Source organism: Bufo gargarizans, chromosome 2, assembly GCF_014858855.1.
Source record: "Bufo gargarizans isolate SCDJY-AF-19 chromosome 2, ASM1485885v1, whole genome shotgun sequence".
In the NCBI taxonomy this organism is placed as follows: Eukaryota; Metazoa; Chordata; class Amphibia; order Anura; family Bufonidae; genus Bufo; species Bufo gargarizans.
Window position 1 is genome coordinate 497,997,930 of NC_058081.1, and position 24,220 is coordinate 498,022,149.

General features: G+C 45.2%; 1 protein-coding gene across 5 annotated transcripts in view; it reads right to left on the minus strand.

Moving 5' to 3' along the window:
• The window catches only part of LOC122926514 (solute carrier family 23 member 2-like), a 150,382-nt gene that overhangs the window by 81,839 nt on the left and 44,323 nt on the right, over nucleotides 1-24,220 (minus strand). Inside the window, exons 1-2 of one of the 5 annotated variants that reach the window (XM_044277902.1) lie at nucleotides 14,180-14,305; nucleotides 8,894-8,994 (exon numbers count right to left, since the gene is read on the minus strand). The exons of 1 other annotated variant lie outside the window; for it this stretch is intronic. Coding sequence is in view for 1 of the 4 variants with exons in the window: in XM_044277901.1 (XP_044133836.1) it covers nucleotides 14,180-14,221 (42 nt within the window). In the remaining 3 variants the exon portion in view is untranslated. Of the gene's footprint in view, nucleotides 1-7,895; nucleotides 7,918-8,893; nucleotides 8,995-14,179; nucleotides 14,324-24,220 lie in introns of those variants that run through there. 3 more of the 5 variants (XM_044277901.1, XM_044277904.1, XM_044277903.1) reach the window with 3 other exon arrangements.

A 24,220-nucleotide genomic window follows, 5' to 3' on the forward strand; every position in this document is an offset into this window, starting at 1 on the left:
TTTGCAAAAAAATTTCATTTTTCACTTTCAGCTGTAAAATTTTGCAAAAAAAACGACATCCATATATAAATTTTTCGCCAAATTTATTGTTCTACATGTCTTTGATAAAAAAAAAATGTTTGGGCAAAAAAAAAATGGTTTGGGTAAAAGTTATAGCATTTACAAACTATGGTACAAAAATGTGAATTTCCACTTTTTGAAACAGCTCTGACTTTCTGAGCACCTGTCATGATTCCTGAGGTTCTACAATGCCCAAACAGTAGAAAACCCCCACAAATGACCCCATTTCGGAAACTAGACACCCTAAGGTATTCGCTGATGGGCATAGTGAGTTCATAGAACTTTTTATTTTTTGTCACAAGTTAGCGGAAAATGATGATGATTTTTTATTTTTTATTTTTTCTTACAAAGTCTCATATTCCACTAACTTGCGACAAAAAATAAAAAATTCTAGGAACTCGCCATGCCCCTCACGGAATACCTTGGGGTGTCTTCTTTCCAAAATGGGGTCACTTGTGGCGTAGTTATACTGCCCTGGCAATTTAGGGGCCCAAATGTGTGAGAAGAACTTTGCAATCAAAATGTGCAAAAAATGACCGGTGAAATCCAAAAGGTGCACTTTGGAATATGTGCCCCTTTGCCCACCTTGGCAGCAAAAAAGTGTCACACATCTGGTATCGCCGTACTCAGGAGAAGTTGGGGAATGTGTTTTGGGGTGACATTTTACATATACCCATGCTGGGTGAGAAAAATATCTTGGTCAAATGCCAACTTTGTATAAAAAAATGGGAAAAGTTGTCTTTTGCCAAGATATTTCTCTCATCCAGCATGGGTATATGTAAAATGACACCCCAAAACACATTCCCCAACTTCTCCTGAGTACGGCGATACCAGATGTGAGACACTTTTTTGCAGCCTAGATGCGCAAAGGGGCCCAAATTCCTTTTAGGAGGGCATTTTTAGACATTTGGATCCCAGACTTCTTCTCACACTTTCGGGCCCCTAAGGCTGGGTTCACACGGGCGTGTCCGGATTAGGTCCGGATGCGTCCCGGTGTATTGCGGCAAACCCGCGCGATTAGGTACGCAATTGCAGTCAGTTTTGACTGCGATTGCGTTCCGATGTTCAGTTTTTATCACGCGGGTGCAATGTGTTTTGCACTCGCGTGATAAAAACCGACTGTGGTACCCAGACCCGAACTTCTTCACAGAAGTTCTGGTTTGGGTTAGTTGTAGTGTAGATTGTATTATTTTCCCTTATAACATGGTTATAAGGGAAAATAATAGCATTCTGAATACAGAATGCTTAGTACAAGGTCAATTGAGGGTTAAAAAAAAATAAAAGAAATTAACTCACCTTGTCCTCTTCATCGCGCAGTTCCCGGTCTCTTCTGATGAGCTGTCGGCTAAAGGACCTTTGGTGACGTCAGATCACATGCTCCAATCACATGGTACATCACCGTGGTGATGTACCATGTGATTGGAGCATGTGATCTGCTGACGTCACCAAAGGTCCTTTAGCCGACAGCTCATCAGAAGAGACCGGGAACTGCGCGATGAAGAGGACAAGGTGAGTTAATTTCTTTTATTTTTTTTTAACCCTCAATTGACCTTGTACTAAGCATTCTGTATTCAGAATGCTATTATTTTCCCTTATAACCATGTTATAAGGGAAAATAATACAGTGAATAGACTGTCACCTAGCAACCATGAGTGAAAATCGCACCGCATCCGCACTTGCTTGCGGATGCTTGCGATTTTCACTCAGCCCCATTCATTTCTATGGGGCCTGTCCTGCGTTACAAACGCAGAATATAGAGCATGCTGCGATTTTAAAGCATTGCAGAAGTGATGCGTGAAAAAAATCGCTCATGTGCACAGCCCCATAGAAATGAATGGGTCAGGATTCAGTGCGGGTGCAATACGTTCACCTACCGCATTGCACCCGCGCGGAAATCTCGCCCGTGTGAACTCAGCCTAAAAAGCCAGGGCAGTATAAATACCCCACATGTGACCCCACTTTGGAAAGAAGACACCCCAAGGTATTCAATGAGGGGCCTGGCGAGTTCCTAGAAATTTTTTATTTTTTGCATAAGTTAGCGGAAATTGATTTTTTTGGTTTTTTTCTCACAAAGTCTCACTTTCCGCTAACTTAGGACAAAAATTTCAATCTTTCATGGACTCAATATGCCCCTCACGGAATACCTTGGGGTGTCTTCTTTCCGAAATGGGGTCACATGTGGGGTATTTATACTGCCCTGGCTTTTTAGGGGCCCTAAAGCGTGAGAAGAAGTCTGGAATATAAATGTCTAAAAATGTTTACGCATTTGGATTCCGTGAGGGGTATGGTGAGTTCATGGGAGATTTTATTTTTTGACACAAGTTAGTAGAATATGAGACTTAGTAAGAAAAAACAAAAACAAACAAAAAATTTCCGCTAACTTGTGCCAAAAAAAATGTCTGAATGGAGCCTTACAGGGGGGGGGGGGGGGTGATCAATGACAGGGGGGTGATCAATGACAGGGGGGTAATCACCCATATAGACTCCCGGATCACCCCCCTGTCATTGATCACGCCCCTGGTAAGGCTCCATTCAGACGTCCGTATAATTTTTACGGATCCATGGATCGGATCCGCAAAACACATGCGGACGTCTGAATGGAGCCTTACAGGGGGGTTATCAATGACAGGGGGTGATCAGGGTGATCAGGGTGATCACCCCCCTGTCACTGATCACCCCCCCTGTAAGGCTCCATTCAGACATCCGCATGATTTTTTACGGATCCATGGATACATGGATCGGATCCACAAAAGACATGCGGACGTCTGAATGGAGCCTTACAGGGGGGTTATCAATGACAGGGGGTGATCAGGGTGATCACCCCCCTGTCACTGATCACCCCCCCTGTAAGGCTCCATTCAGACATCCGCATGATTTTTTACGGATCCATGGATACATGGATCGGATCCACAAAAGACATGCGGACGTCTGAATGGAGCCTTACAGGGGGGTTATCAATGACAGGGGGTGATCAGGGTGATCACCCCCCTGTCACTGATCACCCCCCCTGTAAGGCTCCATTCAGACATCCGCATGATTTTTTACGGATCCATGGATACATGGATCGGATCCACAAAAGACATGCGGACGTCTGAATGGAGCCTTACAGGGGGGTTATCAATGACAGGGGGTGATCAGGGTGATCACCCCCCTGTCACTGATCACCCCCCCTGTAAGGCTCCATTCAGACATCCGCATGATTTTTTACGGATCCATGGATACATGGATCGGATCCACAAAAGACATGCGGACGTCTGAATGGAGCCTTACAGGGGGGTTATCAATGACAGGGGGTGATCAGGGTGATCAGGGTGATCACCCCCCTGTCACTGATCACCCCCCCTGTAAGGCTCCATTCAGACATCCGCATGATTTTTTACGGATCCACAAAACACATGCGGACGTCTGAATGGAGCCTTACAGGGGGGTGATCAGGGAGTGTATATGGGTGATCACCCGCCTGTCATTGATCACCCCCTGTAAGGCTCCATTCAGACGTCCGCATGTGTTTTGCGGATCCGATCCATGTATCCATGGATCCGTAAAAATCATGCGGACGTCTGAATGGAGCCTTACAGGGGGGTGATCAATGACAGGGGGGTGATCAATGACAGGGGGTGATCAGGGAGTGTATATGGGTGATCACCCGCCTGTCATTGATCACCCCCCTGTAAGGCTCCATTTAGACGTCCGTATGCGTTTTGCGTATCCGATCCATGTATCCATGGATCCGTAAAAATCATGCGGACGTCTGAATGGAGCCTTACAGGGGGGTGATCAATGACAGGGGGGTGATCAATGACAGGGGGTGATCAGGGAGTGTATATGGGTGATCACCCGCCTGTCATTGATCACCCCCCTGTAAGGCTCCATTTAGACGTCCGTATGCGTTTTGCGGATCCGATCCATGTATCCATGGATCCGTAAAAATCATGCGGACGTCTGAATGGAGCCTTACAGGGGGGTGATCAATGACAGGGGGGTGATCAATGACAGGGGGTGATCAGGGAGTGTATATGGGTGATCACCCGCCTGTCATTGATCACCCCCCTGTAAGGCTCCATTTAGATGTCCGTATGCGTTTTGCGGATCCGATCCATGTATCCGTGGATCCGTAAAAATCATACGGACGTCTGAACGGAGCCTGACAGGGGGGTGATCAATGACAGGGCGGTGATCAATGACAGGGGGGTGATCAGGGAGTTTATATGGGGTGATCATGGGTGATCAGGGGGTTTATAAGGGGTTAATAAGTGACGGGGGGGGGGGGTGTAGTGTAGTGTAGGGTAGTGTGGTGTTTGGTGCGACGGTACTGACCAACCTGAGTCCTCTGGTGGTCGATCCTAACAAAAGGGACCACCAGAGGACCAGGTAGGAGGTATATTAGACGCTGTTATGAAAACAGCGTCTAATATACCTGTTAGGGGTTAAAAAATTCGGATCTCCAGCCTGCCAGCGAACGATCGCCGCTGGCATGCTGGAGATCCACTCGCTTACCTTCCGTTCCTGTGTGCGCGCGTTCACAGGAAATCTCGCGTCTCGCGAGATGACGCATATATGCGTGACTGTGCGCCAGCCTGCCACCTCCGGAACGCACATGTGCGTTAGGCGGTCCGGAGGTGGTTAAAGAACAGCTAACATCTGGCCGCAGTGTTTTTTCAATGAATAAACGCCATGCAGCAAAATGGGCGTTTTTTGGAATTCTAGTCCTATAGTATGTGATCCATAATTATGTGCATTGAAATATAGAAGCACATAGGCCGACATCCATCAATGTATCTGTATTGTAGAGGTTTTTTACCCTCTTTTTTTCTGTGTAAAGTGTGACTTTCTTGAACCTTATTTATCAAAAAGGCGCAGGCTATGTGGTGAATTTGGCGCAGTGTGGAACTTTATGAAGGCAAACTGGTTGTAGAAAGTGTAGAACTTATACTAAAACCTCCCTGTACCTGGTGTACATTTTTGTTCTAAATGGCCCATTGCGCCCCAAACTGCGCAGTTTTGTCAAAAGGCGCTGTTAGTAAATTTGTGAGCGCTGCATCGACAAAAGTGAAAAGGGTCACTGCAGGTCAAGAACTGCAGAATTGTCTATTTGAAAAAGCGCAAATATACCCTGTTTGCGCCTTTTTGGCGCTTTTTCTAGACACAAAAAAAAAAAAAACTGTCTAAAGACAATGATAAATGTCAGACATCATGTGATGGCCGATAAGGCCTTTCTGTCATCGTCCATGGGGGGTCGTGATTGGACGGTCAATTCTGCTGACCCGATAGCCCGAAAAATAAGAGGGATCAGTGCTGTCTCGGACAGGATAGGAGGAGGTGGCAGGGGTGCCACCTCCTCCTATCCCCTGCGATTGGTCCGTTGCTCCAATCGACTAATCGCACGGGGGGGGGGGGGGGGGGTTAGGGCGCGGGATATTGAAAATGAACCTCCCCTGCTCTGTCCGCCCATCCAGTCCGGGCAGAGCGGGAATATGCGACGGAGACAGTGGTGGGTGTATGCCGTATCTCCAAACTGTGGCCCTCCAGATGTTGCAAAACGCCCAGACCACCAACAGCTGTTTGGGCATGCTGGGAGTTGTAGTTTTGCAACATCTCACAGAAGACTATACAGCACTTTCACCCCATACTACTACAGTACCTGTGTGTAACAATCCTTGTAGACAGCTAAAAGCACAGCACATGACTGAAGTAAAGTTTCTTTGCTCAGGTAATAGTGTTACAGATATCTACCAAGACAGTTTAGCCCATTAGTTACAATAAGTAGGTACACTTGATTTTCCCTGGAGTCTCTCAGCTAGTAGTCAATTTGTTAAGCATACATTTGCTTATGCCTTTCCCCAAGGTACAGTGTGTGGTGCTGAAAGTGCCCAGCATAGGGGAGGGGCATCAGGAGCAGGAAATGAAGTATGGGGTCTAGTAAGGAGCAATTTATACATTTTTCTTATTATAAAATTGCTATGGCTAGCCAGTGGGTTTCAATTCTTTTTCTCTCCTTTTATCCATGCATCAGTTACAGTGATTTGCGGAACAAACTCAGCACAAACAAATGGTGTATTTTTTTCAGCATATGGAGCGCGCAATATCTCGGAAACCAAAGCGGCACAAACAACGCACGGTGTATTTATTTTCATCTTTTGCGAACATGGGGTGCCAACTTCACACAGGTCTGATATTGAAGAGAAATACTATGATCATTTAATAGCACTGGAAGCACATATCTCTGGTGTACCCCCACCTAATAGAATATGTATCAAATCGTTTTTTTACACAATAAAAGCACACAGAGCTATGGGGACTGGGTATTGCGGATGTGCTAGCGGCCATCTAGCAACCCATGTCCTCAGCTCTATACACAAGATCCCGGGGACAGGTTCCCTTTAAACACAAAAAGAAAAGTTTATGCACAAATAGCCCTGCAGTTATCAATAGTAACCATTAGTGACCCTGTTCTACTGCCCTCTGATAGTTTGAATCACACATGATTTTCCTTTTCTTCACATTTGCAAGGTTTTAAATTACAAAAAAAGGATGTAGATTTATTTTTATATATAATAGGTTGGGACCCCTAAAGGGATCTCTTTTTGGTCAGTCGACCGGTTGGTGTTTTGTTGAAATTATCCCGAGGGTCCCAACTAGGGCCTCTAATAAGATTAAACGCTGCATGTAGACCTTGACAATCTTTCATGGAGGTCCTCTCTGGTTACACACCAAGTTGGTGATCAAAGGTCGAGATACCATTTTACTATTTAGCTCATTGGCTGTCTGTCTTCAAGCCCCTCTATTCGGACCGATGCTAGAGATCTGGAAGCATCCATTTGTTCCCAAATATTGCTTGACCATTGAACTAAGATGATTGCTGCACATAAATGAAGCTATCATCTCCTCTTTATGGGAACGAGTGATCGTCCCCATACAGAATTAGGCTACATGGCCATTACACATCAGTTTTAAGATGAATGGTATTCTATGGGGTTATTCACACGGCAGTTTTTGCCATTGAATAACGTCTGTAATGGACATCAACGGATAGAACATGTTGTCTATCTTGTCTGTTTTTCACTGACCCACTGTCCCCATACAATTGAATGGGTCACTTTTTTACGTTGGTTTCTCAGAAAGGCATTAGGGGGAAAAAAAAAAAAGTCCATCAAAAATGGACAGTTCATCCGTTTTTTTTAAATGTCGTGTGAATGTGGCCTTATTGTTCGCTGACAGTCTTTTTTAGACAGGACAATTTGCTACCAGCAAATGATGATTTATTGTGTTTCAGCAAAGGTGCGAATCGGGTGATCAGTGGCAGACTTACACAGTGCAATAATCGGGAACGGATATTCCTAGAAGCCTTTGTTCCCGATAATTGTCCAGATCGTACGCTTGTGTAAACCAGCCTTTGTGTGTTTACTTTAAAAGATCAATCTGCAAAAAAACTGCTGTGAATTCCAGTCACATCTGGTGTGGCTATCCTGGCAAGTGCTGATAAATAATTACCCTAGAATTAGTAACTACTGTTTATATTGGAGCTGAGATTACTATAGTAGAAGTGTAACTCCTCTGCATATATGGTATATAGCAGGGATGGCCAACCTCTCCAGATGTTGCAAAACTACAAATCCTAGCATGCCCGGACTGCCAACAGCTATCAGCCTACAGCAGGGCATGGTGGGAATTGTAGTTTTACAACAGCTGGAGAGCAGCAGGTTGGCCATGCCTGGTATATAGTAACATCATTTGTAAGGCAAAAAAAAATATCTATGCGGCTCAGTCGATTATCCTGCATAGGGCCCTCACACAGTATAATGACACTGTAATAGAAAAAGTAAGGCAGCTCTCACCTGCAACAGTAGAATCACCAGAGGTGCACGGATGCCGCTCCTGGGTGCGGTATATACAATAAGAAAGAGAAGAAAATCCAGCTCTCTCCGGTGAAAAAATGAGAAACTTTAATCCAGCAAGTTTAAAATCCATACAGGTGTACAAACAGTCAACGCGTTTCAGACCTCAGAGAAATATGGGTCCTTCCTCATGACAAACGTTATGACACTGTAATGACCGGCGTCACGCAAAGGGAGGGAAAAGGGAAGGCCCTGCCCAAGGGAGAGGGAAAGGTGGTGCCCCCTGACTCACCCTGCGGCTGGCACCTGACTGCCCTGACGTCCCTAGACGGGTTCCTCACCCGTACACCGATCACGTGCCTAAACCCTGGCTTTCCCTAAGATGAGCCCTAGGTAGTGAACGGGGCGGTGTGATCACTAGTCCGCATTACTGACACTAAGAGGAAAACACCAAGGAGAGGACAGACAAGACAGACAATACAGACAAACATATAATCCCAGGTGGGAGACCACAGCAGACCACAAAGGCCCAACAGGGATCCGGAGGGTAACGTTCTGGAACAACAACCAGGGAACGCAGCAACACAGCCCCAGAGTGGGTCAGTATAGAAGTCCAGGCAGAAAGCTCTATATTTGGCAACCAGAGAAGTGGGAGAGGGGAATATAAGGAGGTTGGGAGTGCTGGACAAGGAACAGCTGAGGAGAAGGAGCTACGGATCCCTGAGTAAGCCAAAAAGGGTTGCAAAGCAAACCCAGAAAGCTACCATAAAGAAACAGGCCTATCTTACATAGAGCGCGCAGCCAACCGCTGCGACTTCCTGACCCCGGGTATAACGGAGTCAGGCGTGGTTCTTAAAACCCTCGTGACAGACACCAGGCAAACCCCTGGTCTACTTTTAAACCACCTTACACTCATGCCACATATATTATTAAAAAGGGTTATCCAACCCTGAAATGCCCCCTCTTATGCCCAGACCCCTCACACACAATGTACTTACCTCCCTCCCCGGCAACCGAGTCGCTTCTGCAAATAGCAGGCGGTGACAACTCAATTCCGCTAAGGTGTTTTAGGTTTTGATATTACGGTGTTCACTGCACTCTAAAAAAGGACATGACATCCTTATTCTGCAGCTCAATACGATTATGGCGATACCAAACTTGTATATATATATATATATATATTTGTTCCTACTTAAAAAAATAAAAGGTTTTAAAAAAGCTACATTTTCTTTGCATTGCCATTTTCTGACAGCCATACATTTTTTTATATTTATGTCCATAGAGCTGTATGAAGGCTTGTCTTTTGCGGGATGACCTGTAGGTTTTATTGGTACCATTTTTGGGGTGCATACCACTTTTGCTAAGTTCTTCAATTTTTAGGGGGGCATAAGGTGACCTAAAATGGTGTATGGCACGTTTTTTTTTTCTCCCCCACTACGGTGTACACTGCACAGGAAAAATTATTTTAATGGTTGATACATTTTCAGACACGGCTATACCTGTTATATAAATATATAAACAATAAAACATAGGTATATGTACATTTGGGAAAGGGGTGATTTCAACAGTTTTTTTTACTTTAACAGTAACTTTTAGCACCCTAAGGCTGGGTTCACACCTGAGCGTTTTACAGCGCGTTCAAACGCGCTGTAAAACGCTCAACACATGAAAACCAATGCTTCCCTATGGGAATGGTTCTCACCTGGGCGTTTTACAGCGCGTACGATCGCGCTGTAAAACGCCTGACGCATAATCAAGTACTTGAGCTTCTTTTGGGCGTTTTGACGCGCGTTTGTGGCCATAGGACACTGCAGTCAATCACACAAACGCGCGTCAAACGCGCGTTTACTATTACAAAAAACGCGCATAAAAACGTAAAACGTAGGTGAGAAACGCTCAGGTGTGAACCCAGCCTTAGGCCTCTTTCACACGGGCGTTGCGGGAAAATGTGCGGGTGCGTTGCGGGAACACGCGCGATTTTTCCGTGCGAGTGCAAAACATTGTAATGCGTTTTTCACTCGCGTGAGAAAAATCACGCATGTTTGGTACTCAAACCCGAACTTCTTCACAGAAGTTCTGGCTTGGGATCGGTGTTCTGTAGATTGTACTATTTTCCCTTATAACATGTTATAAGGAAAAATAATAATGATTGGGTCTCTATCCCAATCGTCTCCTAGCAACCGTGCGTGAAAATCTCACCGCATCCGCACTTGCTTGCGGATGTTTGCGTTTTTCACACAACCCCATTCATTTCTATGGGGCCTGCGTTGCGTGAAAAACGCACAAAATAGAGCATGCTGCGATTTTCATGCAACGCACAAGTGATGCGTGAAAATCACCGCTCATGTGAACAGCCCCATAGAAATGAATGGGTCGGGATTCAGTGCGGGTGCAATGCGTTCAACTCACGCATCGCATCCGCGCGGAATACTCGCCCTGTGTTTTGCGGACAAGAATAGGCATTTCTACAATGGGCCGCCTGTTCCGTTCTTCAAATTGAGGAAGACACACATGCGGCTTCTTTTTTTTGTGGATCCGCAATTTGCAGACCGCAAAAAACGGAACGGTCGTGTACATGAGGCCTAATTCATACAGTCAGTGTTTGGTCAGTGATTTTGAGCCAAAACTAAGTGCGGCTCTAAACACAGAACAGGTGTAGATCTTTCTCTTAGGCCTAATGCACACGGCTGTTGTTTTGGTCTGCATCCGAGCCACCATTTTGGCGGCTCGGATGTGGACCCATTCACTTCAATGGGGCCCCAAAAGATGCGGATAGCACTCCGGGTGCTGTCCGCATTCCTTGCTCCGTTCCGTGGCCTCGCTAAAAAAATATACTGTAACATGTCTTATTCTTGTCCGCGCTTTGCGGACAAGAATAGGCATTTGTATTAAAGGCTGTCCGTGCCGTGCAAATTGCAGAATGCGCATGGACGCCATCCGTGTTTTGAAGATCCGCGATTTGCGGACCGCAAAACACACCACGGTCATATGCATGAGGCCTTATACCTTATGTCTGTGGAGGCTCCAGTCCTGGTTTTGGCTCACAATCACTGACGTGTGAATAAGGCTTTACACCACATTTGTTAAGCGTTTTAGACACTTTTTCACATGACTGTAATACCCAGAGAAGCTGCACTCATCCAGCATACAGAGCCTGCCACATTGTCTAGGTCAGGGGTGCACAACCTGCGGCCTGCCCAGCTACGGTTCGAAGCCCCCATGCTGCTGGATTCCCCTGCATAACGGATCTGTTTTGCAGCCTATAGGCTTCTATTATGACGGAATGAATAACGGAATGCCTCTAAAGGCATAGAATTGCGTTATGGTCCGTGGTAACAGAATCCATAACGCAAATCACCTTTTACCAGTAAACGAAGCGTGAACGAATTTCAAATTATTACATTCCATCATCTCTAATCATAAGTCATTAGGATACTGTGAGTTCAGGCAGAGGAACAATGTTTAGGAATGTGGCCATCACACGGCGCACGTTTCCCAAACTGAACACACTCACAATATATAGCCATATACTGCATATAGAATGGTGCCTTACATGTACATGGTAGGCCCTGAACAGTTTGAAGCCCCTAGATGCTAGAGATCCTACCTAGTACATCCTAAGCTGTGCCAAATATATTTTTTACTTTCCACCACAGTAATAAATATAGTGCAAGGTGCGCCAAAATTCTATAGGATTCAGACTACCGTCAAGTACACCCATTTTAGAACTTTTCCAGAACCTCTCGGTGCGATACTGGTGAGATTTTTTATCAGCTATTCAACAATGGGGATATTTTAAATGAAGAAAAAAAAAAAAAAAGTTCTCGACTTTCCTTTGCACCAGTTTTGATAACAGGAGCCTCAAGGGGAATCTGATTGGTTCCTCCTCCAAATCTCCCTGTGCCTTCCAGGGAAAGAAAGATGGACTTTAGGCCTCATGCACACGACCGTTGTTGTGGTCCATTCCGCAAAATGGGGTTTCGTTGTTCCGTTTCCGTGTGTCTTCCTTTATTTTTGGAGGACCACCAGACATAGGCCTCATGCACATGACCGTTGTGTTCCGTTCCACAAAATGGGGTTCCGTTGTTCCGTGATCCGTTTTTGTTTCCATGTGTCTTCCTTTATTTTTGGAGGACCACCAGACATAGGCCTCATGCACATGACCGTTGTGTGCATCCGTGGCCGTTTTGCCGTTTTCCGTTTTTTTTCGCGGACCCATTGACTTTCAATGGGTCCGTGGAAAAATCGGAAAATGCACCGTTTTGCAGCCGAGACCGTGATCCGTGTATCCTGTCCGTCCAAAAAATATGACCTGTCCTATTTTTTTGACGGACAACGGTTCACGGACCCATTCAAGTCAATGGGTCCGTGAAAGAACACGGATGCACACAAGATTGGCATCCGTGTCTGTGATCCGTGGCCGTAGGTTACTTTCATACAGACGGATCCGAAGATCCGTCTGCATAAAAGCTTTTTCAGAGCTGAGTTTTCACTTCGTGAAAACTCAGATCCGACAGTATATTCTATCCATTGTTCTTATTACTATAGAGGAAGGGAGGGGGGGGGGCGCACACTGGCCACCAATGTTCTTATTACAATAGAGGGAGGGAGGGGGACCACACTGTGCCACCAATGTTCTTATTACAATAGAGGGAGGGAGGGGGGCCAGGGGGGCACACTGTGCCACCAATGTTATTAATACAATAGAGGGAGGGAGGGGGGGCCGCACTGACAATAGAGGGAGGGAGGGGGGCCGCACTGGCCACCAATGATATTCAAACTGGGGAGGGAGGGGGGTCTGCCCCCTGCTGCCTGGCAGCCCTGATCTCTTACAAGGGGCTATGATACGCACAATTTACCCCTTCAGGTGCGGCACCTAAGGGGTTAATTGTGCTGATCACGGCTCCCTGTAAGAGATCGGGTGCTGCCAGGCAGCAGGGGGCAGTCATGTACACAGTTTGTAGTATATTCTAAGTAGAAGCGTCTCCATCACCATGGGAACGCCTCTGTGTTAGAATATTCTGTCGGATGTGAGTTTTCACGATGTAACTCATATCCAACAGTATATTCTAACATAGAGGCGTTCCCATAGTGATGGGGACGCTTCAAGTTAAAATATACCATCGGATTGGAGAAAACTCAGATCCGATGGTATAAAAGGGACTCCAGACTTTACATTGAAAGTCAATGGGGACAGATCCGTTTGCAATTGCACCATATTGTGTCAACGTCAAACGGATCCGTCCCCATTGACTTGCATTGTAATTCAGGACGGATCCGTTTGGCTCCGCACGGCCAGGCGGACACCAAGACGACTTTTTTTTCATGTCCGTGGATCCTCCAAAAATCAAGGAAGACCCACGGACGAAAAAACGGTCACTGACCTACGGACCCCGTTTTTGCGGACCGTAAAAAAAACCGGTTGTGTGCATGAGGCCATAAAGGAATGTAAAAAAACGTCTAAGACAGGTTTGCCATGCAAATGATAGGAATAAAACGGACGAGGACAACAATCTTGTGTGCCTCCGTGTTTTTTAGCGGTCCCATTGACTTGAATGGGTCCGCGAACCGTTTTCCGCGGAAATAATAGGACAGGTTATATTTTTTTTTTACGGACTGGAACCACGAATCACTGACACGGATGGGAAACTGTGCACTATCCGCATTTTCAACGGCTACATAGAAATGAATGGGTCCGCACCTGAAACGCTAAAATCGTCGGAACGGACGCGGAAGCAAACAACGGTCGTGTGCATGAGGCCTTACTAATATACTCAATGGAGGGAGCAAATTCTAAATATCGGAATAAATAATTGTATCTGTTTGGATCCAGGTGCAATTAGGTGCTGTCCCAGGGGCCTGGGCATTAGAGGGGCATCTAGAAACTCCACCATATAGCGCTATTAAAAAAAAAACACAAAAACAATGGTATGGTATGACAATGAGGGGCATTTATTAAAACTATTTTAAAGTAGAACTGACTTAGTTGTCCACAGTAACCCAGATTCCATCTTTCATTTCCCAAAGGAGCTCTGAAAAATGAAAGGTGAAATCTGGTTGCTATGGGCAACTAAGTCAGTTTTCCTTTACACCATTTTGATAAATTTGCCCCAATCTTTGGTTCCATAAAAAGGTGTTGCCTCTCCCCAAAAACAAACTTTCATATGAATTAATTACCAATTGGACCAGTACAAGTCATTTAGTCTCAGCCCCTCTTAGTTGCAACCAATACACCACGATGCTATTACATATAATAGGTATATATATCTTTGATGTGCTCTGACCTCAAATGTTGGGTTATCCACACCGTTGCTTTCCTTCGCCATGTCTCTCGCTGCAGGGGATAGTGAGACTGAGCACTACGGAGTTCCCTGGCCAGATCCAGGTGATGCGAGGCACCAGTATGAGACCTGCAGCTCCTCTCCAGGTTTCCCAACACAAGTCAATGAATAATGAAGCTGAGAAACTATCTGTGGCTTATGTAAATCAGTAGAGCTGAACCGCGCACTTAGTTCCTCCTGAGAGTGCCAGTACAATAAACTGAATGATAGTGTAACCCTTATGGCAACAGTGACTTGGCACAGAGACCTTGTGTCAGTCAGTGCATTGTCTGGTGCTGGTACGTAAGGGCTTTATAGTGAGGTCCCGTTGGCAGGAACATCATACATATGTTTATAGTGTGTTTTCTTCCAGCAAAGGGAGAACACAGCAAAACTGAATTACCATAATTACCCTTCGGCAGGGGCGTAGCTATAGGGGGTGCAGAGGTAGCAGTCACTACCGGGCCCAGGAGCCTGAGGGGCCCCAAAGACCCTTGTACCACATGAGAAGACACCTGTTTTATAGAAGGTGCATGCTGGTCATGTTACACCTCTGGCTGGAGGGAAGGTGTTAGGTCAAGAATAGCAGCGCAAGTGCAGAGGATTGTTCATGCTCATGTGATCGCCTCAGGCAGCACCAGGTAGGGGCATGAGGAGGCAGCGGAAGGGCCATGGGCAATAAGCACTTTCATTGTCGCAAAGGGTTTAGGTTAAGAAATTGCCATTGGGGGGCTGCCGTTTCAGTTCTTGCCTCATACAGCAGAAAGGCTATGTGCACCCCTGTGTGTAGCGGTGCATGCACAGCCGCAGTTTAAATTTTTGCCTCAGGCAGCACGAAGGCTATGTGCTCCCCTGCCCCTGGCCACAAAGCAATGATGGAAGGGGGGCACAAGCTGAACTCTTGCACCAGGGCCCATGAACCTTTAGCTACGCCCCTGCCCTTAGGCCTCCTGCACACGTGTGCTGTCCGTTGCAGTATTGCAGAGCGCATTTGCTGATCCAATGGTATTCAAGTCAATTGGCACTCATTTAAAGGCGCCTTCATAAAAAAAATTGGGACGAATGATTGCTGTTGATTGTTCATCCCCCCATTCACTTTGCATACTGTTGGCAGCACATCCATGTTCATGCAGGACAATGTGCAATAGTGATGAATGAATCGATTTGTATGCATCAATAAGTTCTTCACCTGCGAGGGGCTGTCCCCACTGCTCAAGAAGCTCCCCCCTGGGCGCCTGCAACACTGCTCTGAGTAAAAGCGGCTGTGCATGCACCGCTACACACAGGGGTGCACATAGCCTTTCTGCTGTATGAGGCAAAAACTGAAACGGCAGCCCCCCAATGCCAATTTCTTAACCTAAACCCTTTGCGACAATGAAAGCGCTTATTGCCCATGGCCCTTCCGCTGCCTCCTCATGCCCCTACCTGGTGCTGCCTGAGGCGATCGCATGAGCATGAACAATCCTCTGCACTTGCGCTGCTATTCAGAGTAGTAGCGCAGGTGTGACATTGTCAGGGCCAGGCAAGATGTCCGTTCCTGTGAATCAAGCAGCCGTGTGGAGCTTCTTGAGCAGCAGGGTCAGCCCCTCAGAAGTGAAATACTCTTATTGATGATATGAATTAATTTGTATGAGTCCATATGCTCATCTCTAGTGGCTGACAAATGATCATTTTAGGTGCCTAATGTGATGACCTGACATCTGAGCGTTTTGCTTGTTTGTTGGGTAACTGGCGGCACCAGGACGAATTATTGGGAGCGGACTTTGGTAAAAATACTTGTCCTGATAATTCGTCAAATCATTCGAACAAGGAAGGATGGCTGTAGGCACTTCTAAGGGCCCTGCCCATTCCCAGGGTTGTGACCGCTACCAGGAGTTCTATAGAAACTGCATAATGGTGGTATCATATATGGATTTTTCTTGACTGTATCTACATATCTCACCTGAACTGTCCCCCCAACACACACGCGCACTCTCGGCTCGGTTGTATTTGTTGTAAATGAGGACAGGGTGCATTCTGCTTATGGCTTTAGGGTGTCTTCACACTGTGGATTGCGCATGTTTTTTGTGGGATTTCCAATACTATAGTACCAGCAAAGTGTATAAGATTAAAAAAATCTCATGAACACTTTGCAGATTTTTGCTGCGCAGAAATTGACCTGACGTGTGGATTTGCACATCTGCTGCAGGTCCATTACACTTGCGGTTTTAGCTGCAGATTTCACCCTATTCAAACGAAGGGTGATGATGATAACTGCGGCAGAACAGCACTAAAAACCGCGATTAGAAGTAGAAATGCACAGAAATTTGTGTGTATCTTCTGCATGTTCACCCGTACCCATGTGCAGGTACCTTTATCATTACCGGTACTGTATTAGGGTCCATTCACAGGTCCGCATCCGTTCTGCAATTTTGCGGAACGGGTACAGACCCATTAATTTTCAATGGGGCCGGAATGTGCTGTCCGCATCCACAATTGCGGATCAGCACTTCCGCATCCGTAAAAAAATAGAACATGTCCTATTCTTGTTCGCAATTGCTGACAAGATTAGGCATTTTCTATTATAGTGCCGGCGATATGCGGTCCGCCAATTGCTGAATGCACATTGCCAGTGTCCGTGTTTTGCGGATCCGCAAAACACATACGGACGTGTGAATGGACCCTTACGCATGTAAAGTGTGTGAGATTAGACAAATATCATGTTCACTTTGCTTTTTCCTTCTGGGCAGAAATTGATCTGCTGTGCGGATTTTGAAATCTGCAGCACATCAGTTCTCTGTGCGGTTCTTTTATGCTGATTTCACAGGGTGAGACCTGTAGCAAAACTGCTTTTAATTTGCACCAAAATAAAAACTGCAAGTAACATGCGGTTTTTGGTGCAGAAACGCACAGCAGAAATTTGTGCAGATTTTCTGTTAGTAAGGCCTCTTTCACACGACAGTATGTCCATTTCAGTGTTTTGCGGTCCGTTTTTCACGGATCCGTTGTTCCGTTTTTTGCTTCCGTTGTGGTTCCGTTTCCGTTCCGTTGTTCCGTTCCGTTTTTCCGTATGGCAAATACAGTATACAGTAATTTCATATTAAAAATTGGGCTGGGCATAACATTTTCAATAGATGGTTCCGCAAAAAACGGAACGGATACGGAAGACATACGGATGCATTTCCGTATGCATTCCGTTTTTTTGCGGACCCATAGACTTTAATGGAGCCACGGAACGTGATTTGCGGCCAAATATAGGACATGTTCTATCTTTAAACGGAACGGAAAAACGGAAAAACGGAAACGGAATGCACACGGAGTACATTCCGTTTTTTTTGCGGAACCATTGAAATGAATGGTTCCGTATACGGACCGTATACGGACCGCAAAAAACGGCCCGCAAAACGGAAAAAAAAAACGGTCGTGTGAAAGAGGCCTAAACCTGCACCTGTGTGCAGTTCCCCTTAGACTACCTGCAAAGTAAATACCGTAGGTCTACAGCATGTCGATGGTTTCTGCAGATTTTTAATTCATTGCAATGCAAATTTTTGTTGAAATCCACAACAAAATATGCAAGTAACGTGGATATTGGTGCGGATCCGTTCAAAACACGCACCCGTGAGTAGCTACCCTAAGGGCTGTTTCACACGAACGGATGCCGTGCGTGACATCCGCTGCGTGAATGACAGCCAAGACCCGCTGCGGACAGCAGAGACACGGAGCAGTAACATGATTGATAATGCTCCGTGCCTCTCTGTGACCTCTTTACTACGAAATCACTGTAAGATAAAGTTGTCACTGTGATTTCGTAGTAAAGAGATCACAGAGAGGCACGGAGCATTATCAATCATGTTACTGCTCAGTGCTTCTGCTGTCCGCATCGGGTCTTGGCTGTCATTCACGCAGCGGATGTCACGCACGGCATCCGCTCGTGTGAAACAGCCCTAAGGGTCCAAGGCCCAGGTGCAACTGCTACCGCTGCACCCTGTATGGTTACATCCCTAATTTTGCTGAATAGGATGCCCCCCAAACTTTTCCTTTCAGGAGGCTGGGCTCATTTTGCTTATCCTGAAGCACTGAATTGATCTAATTACCCCCCAGTGTTGATAACGCATTGTATTGATAATCTAATCGAAGGGAATCTGCAAATATGACAGCGTCCCTTTAGGTACTTTTTGTTATACAATTTTGAATACAATGATTCATTAGCCAAAGCCTCTATTTAACCACAGGAGGGTCTACACAGGAGATGTGTGTTCCTCTTTAAGGCCTCTTGCAGACAAGCATGTCCGGATTTGGTCCAGATGCATTGCGAATGCGTTCAGTGAAAAATGTGCGATTTTGCAGGCAAAGTCATTCAGTTTTGCCTGCAATCGCATTCAGTTAAGTTTTAATCGCGCGGGTGCAATGCGTTTTGATGCGTTTTGCACGCGCGTGATAAAAGACTGAATGTATACAAACAACATCTCTTAGCAACCATCCATGAAAAACACATTGCATCCGCACTTGCTTGCGGATGCGATTTTCACGCAGCCACGCTCACTTCTATGGGGCCAGCGTTGGGTGAAAATAGCAGAATATAGAACATGCTGCGATTTTCACGCAACGCACAACTGATGAGTGAAAACCAACACACATATACACAGCCCCTTGAAATGAATGGGTCTGGATTCCATGCGGGTGCAATGCGTTCACATCACGCATTGCACCCGCGCGGAATACTCGCTCGTGTAATAGGGGCCTATTGAGGGAATGTGTGAAGACTGTGTCTACTACCAGTCTGAGGACTCATGTACACGTACGTAATTTTGTTTCTGTGTCTTCTCCGGTTTTTTTTTGTTTGTTTTTTTTGCAGCCTGTATGTGGAACCATTTACTTCAATGAGGCTGCAAAGGTAGAAAAAACTAAAATGACTTTAGGGGAGATTTATCAAAACTGGTGTAAATGAAAACTGACATAGTTGCCCATAGCAACCAATCAGATTCCACCTTTCATTTTTCTGAGCTCCCTTGGAAGATGAAAGGTGGAATCTGATTGGTTGCTATGGGCAACTAAGCCAGTTTTCCTTTACAAAAGTTTTGAGAAATGTCCCCCAGTGTGTGCATTCAGTGTCCATATAGCCACAAAAATGAAGCTAAGTCTGTTCTACTTTACACCAGTTTGATAAATGACCCCATAAATGTTGTCAAGAAGCTTGATCCAAACCCCTTTTTACTAATACGACCCATCAATCCAGAGAGCAGCAGGATGAGCATGCCCTGTCACTTCCCATAGTTATGTAGAGCAATGAGTCCACACCCCAATCTAACTTGGTTCACACTTCAGTAATTTGATCAGTTATTTCCATCAGTTATTGAGCCAAACGCAGGTTTAGGTCAAAAGCACAGAACAGGTGCAGATCTTTCCATCATACCTGACTTCTGGATAGGCCTCACTACTGGTTTTGGCTCACAATAAGGGCTTGTTCCCACAACTGCGTGAAGCCCGTGCTGCGGACCCCAAATTGCGGTCCGCAATGCACGGACACCGACCGTGGCCCAGCAGCATGGGGATCGCGGACCTATTCACTTGAATGGGTCCGCGATCCGTCCGTTCCGCAAAAAGATAGAGCAAGTTCTATCTTTTTGCGGTGTGGAGGCACGGAACGGAACCCTAGGAAGCACTCCTGACCAAATAACTGAAGTGTGAACTTGGTCTAACTTTTATGACCTGTTTGATTGAATGGACATAAATGTATCATCATGGGATAATAAGGGAGCATTGTCACGCGCTACTTTGTTAGCATTTAAAAAATGTTTGGGTTTTTCATGCTGCTTTAGGGTACGGCCTCATGGTCAGGTTTCTGCAGGCCGTTTTAGAAGCCAAACCCAAGAGTGAATTCAAAAACGAGGAGAAGTTGCACCTGCCCTTTATACATATTTTCTAAACTTTTATAATCCACTCCTGATTTTGGCTTCCAAAACTGCATGCAGAAACCTGACCATGTGGCTGCACCCTTAAATACCCACTAGATTTGATCACCGGGTTATAATGAATATATAGTGCTGAGAGCAGCCCAAACAATTCAATGTACTAAACACACCAAAAATTAGCACCAAACACATGTATATATAAACATGAAAGAGTCTTTAACATACAATAATTTAACATATATAAAAATATACTGAGGAGGCTGAGGGGTCAACACACAAGGGTATATAGATTGCAGAGAGAAGCCACACACAAGCCAATAAGGCCTCTTACATGCGAGCGTGTCCGGATGCGTTGCGGCAAACCCGCGCGAGTAGGTACGCAATTGCAGTCAGTTTTGATTGCGTTCCGTTTTAATCGCGTGGGTGCCATGCGTTTTGCACGCGCGTGATAAAAAACTGAATGTGGTACCCAGACCCGAACTTCTTCCCAGAAGTTCAGGTTTGGGTTCAAGGTTATGTAGATTGTATTATTTTCCCTTATAACCATGTTATAAGGGAAAGTAATAAAGATCGGGTCCCCATCCCGATCGTCTCCTAGCAACCGTGCGTGAAAATCACACCGCATCTGCACTTGCTTGCGGATGTTTGTGATTTTCACGCAGCCCCATTCACTTCTATGGGGCTTGCGTTGCGTGAAAAACGCACAATATAGAATATGCTGCGATTTTCACGCAACGCATAAGTGATGGGTGAAAATCACCGCTCATGTGCACAGCCCCATAGAAAAGAATGGGTCCGGATTCAGTGCGGGTGCAATGCGTTCAACTCACGCATTGCCCCTGCGCGGAAAACTCGCCCGTGTGAAAGGGGCCTAAGACAATAGAAGCCATCAGACATAAAAATCCATCAGATTATTCTACCCATGGTCTGTGAAACACTGACAGCACGGATGGCATCCGTATTGTGTCAGTGGTTTTTCACTGACCCATAGACTTCAGTGGGCATATTGGTCTGCATCACAGATGACAGTACTGCCTGTCTCTGATTTTTCCACTGATATGTGGACAAAGATTAAAGTCAATGGGTACGTTTGCTGTCGATAGAGAATGTGGATAACACCTCAGTGAAAAATGGAAATGCAAACAAGGCTTAAAGGGTATGTACACCTTTTGGAGTCAATTTTTTTTTTTTTATGATTGCATTTAACTTATTTTTAGCTAAAAATCATATTTTCAATTGCCCATTATTAAAAATATTAAGCTGTTCAGTAACAAAGGGTTAACTGTTTTTCGAACTGTGTGACTGGTACTTTCACTTTGTGCTGAGTCAATGGGGTCGGAGTGGACCTCCAGCAGCACGCGTACACTAGCGGCAGCACGGATCTGGCAGGCTGATCACCCGCCGGCACAGCCTGCCGTAGAAGGCTGCTGCTAGTGTGAAGGTAGCTTTAATGAGTGTTATGATGTGAGATAGCACAGATAAGAAGTCTGTCTGCCATTCAGATGAGGGATAGGACACAAAAATCCACAGGCATCTAGTAGAGCATGTCAGCTCTGTACACAAAAAAGAAGGACTCCATATTGTTAACAAAGACCAATTTAAAAAAATTATTTTTAGATCAAAATAACTGCAATGCAGTAATAAAAAAAAAAATCCCCCAAAGGTATAGTCTTTAAGTGGATCATCCATAGTGGGGATCAGCAACCTCCAGCAACTCCCAGAATCTTCCTTTCACTTCTATGGGAGTTATAAGAACAGATGAGCAAGTATGTATGTTGGGGGTTGTAGTTTCACAACAGCTGGAGTGCTGGAGGGTGCTGATCCCTGATCTATAGCTTTGCATAGACTTAAAGTACAATACTGACACCTGCTGGTGACAAGAAGTTATACTCCTAGAAGGTTCTGCTCACAGACGTTACACAGCATTTAGTGCAATGTCCTGAAAACTGGTTCTTTCTTAACCGCTCCACAAAAAAAGCAAAAACAAACAAACATTTTCTATATAAGAACAGTAAATTGAGCATATTGCAGGTCAGTTTGATGAATGCCTGCTGTCAGTGTCTGGAAATCGGACCTGTTCTCATACTTGAGAGTTGAGGGTTTGTTACACTGCATCTGCAATACCCCATAGTTTATTGCTGTAATGTTGTATTAAGTATTCTGATTTATGATATTTGTCTGCCTTATATTATTGTATGGACAGTTAGGGTTAACCACATTGGCCCATTCTCTTAGGTTGCCAGGATATGGACTTGGGTCTGCCCTCTGATTAGTCAGTAGAAAGTCAACTCTGCGTGAGGAATATTGAGGACCTACATGTGCAAGATCATCAGAACTAGACACAAGCTCAGAGAACCTTCATCTCTGAGACAGCCAAAGAAGCAACTTTTTCATAAAAAGTGCTTGATATAGTAGGATTCATGCTCCAAAGAGAGGGAAAGCAGAAGGCCCAGAATCTACAAAACAAGGCCATTCACTGGAGTCAATCAGCAAGGGATTGTGCTCGTTTATGGCAGAGAGACCTTACTGCTATGAGAGGGAATATTGCTAATGCACCTTTCCACACAGAAATTGTCTGGCCAATGGTATCTTAATATATCAAGGGGAGAAAAACAGAACTGGATCGCACATCCACAATGCTATGCTTAGATCTAATTAAACTCACTTCTCAGCTCAATATTAAGTGTACAACCGCCTATACTGCATGCTGTACAAGAGGCATTAGTGTACATTTTGATCAAAAGGCATAAGCCCACTCACCAAGTCAAGGTTGCCTCTTAGAGTGGGACCTACTCTAACAAATAGGCGCAGCACAGTGCGGTGACAACGCGGCACTGCCTAGTAGGCATCAGGACCCAGGAGTTAAACAGCACCCTGCTATCTGACAATGCCACCCACGGCACTGGGTCACACAGACCCACCAGCGGAGCGCCACAAAAACAAAGGCCACCATGCAGTACTGCACCATCTGAACAGTTGTCTAACACAATATGTTGTTTGCTAACGGTATCTTAACCCGTAACCTTCCTGACACAGCCTATTTTTGCTAATCTGACATGCGTCACTTTATATGATAGACCAACACAAAGTAGCAAGTATGTGTGAAGTGAAAAGAAAATCATACATGGTTTTCAAAATTAAAAAAATTAAAAATCTGAAAAGTTTGGCGTGCATTTATATTTAGCCCCCTTATACACCAAAATATAATCCAGTGTCACCAATTGCCTCTAGAAGTCACCTAATTAGTAAATAGAGTCCACCTATGTTTAATTTATTCTCTGTATATCTACAGCTGTTCTGTAAAGGCCTCAGAGGTTTGTTAGTGAACATTAGTGATCAAACAGCATCATGAAAACCAAGAAACACACCAGACAGGTCAGGAATAAAGTTGTGGTTAAGTGTAAAGCAGGGTTAGGTTATAAAAAATATCCCAAACTCTGAACATCTCATAGAAAATCTGTCCATAGGACAATTATTAGTTGTGTACTCCTCCAATCTGGCCTTTATGGAAGAGTTGCAAGAAGCAATTTTTGAAAGCAAGTCATAAGATGTCCCGTTTGCAGTTTGCCACAAGCCATATAGGGGACACAGCGAAGATGTGAAAAAAGGTGCTCTGGTCAGATGAGACCAAAGTTGAACTTTTTGCCTAAATGCAAAACACCGTGGGGGTCATTTATCAAGACCAGCATTTTAGACACCAGTCTTAATAACCCCTATAGCTGGAGGTGGATCTGCCGAAGTTATGAAGTGGCGACGGCCTCTAGATAACTTTGGTGTATCCAGCTCCAGTCTAAATGTAAGCTAACTTCCTTGCTGTCTTACATTTAGACATTTTCTATGTCTAAAAAGGTGTAGAAAATGATGACTGAGATGAGCCTGCCGTCCCGTCCCCTTTCCCACCCACTTTTTTAGACCTGGCGTGGGCAGGGAAAAGTCGCAGATTGCAGCGCAAATAACTTTTGAGCTGAAATCTGTGCCTGTAATACGCTTAATATAGGCTCATTTCTGAAGCTTCATACAGGGCAATCCTGGAGTAAAACTTGGTAGAGGCTGCAAAAGACTTGAGACTGTGGCAGAGGTTCACCTTCCAGCAGGACAACGACCATAAACATAC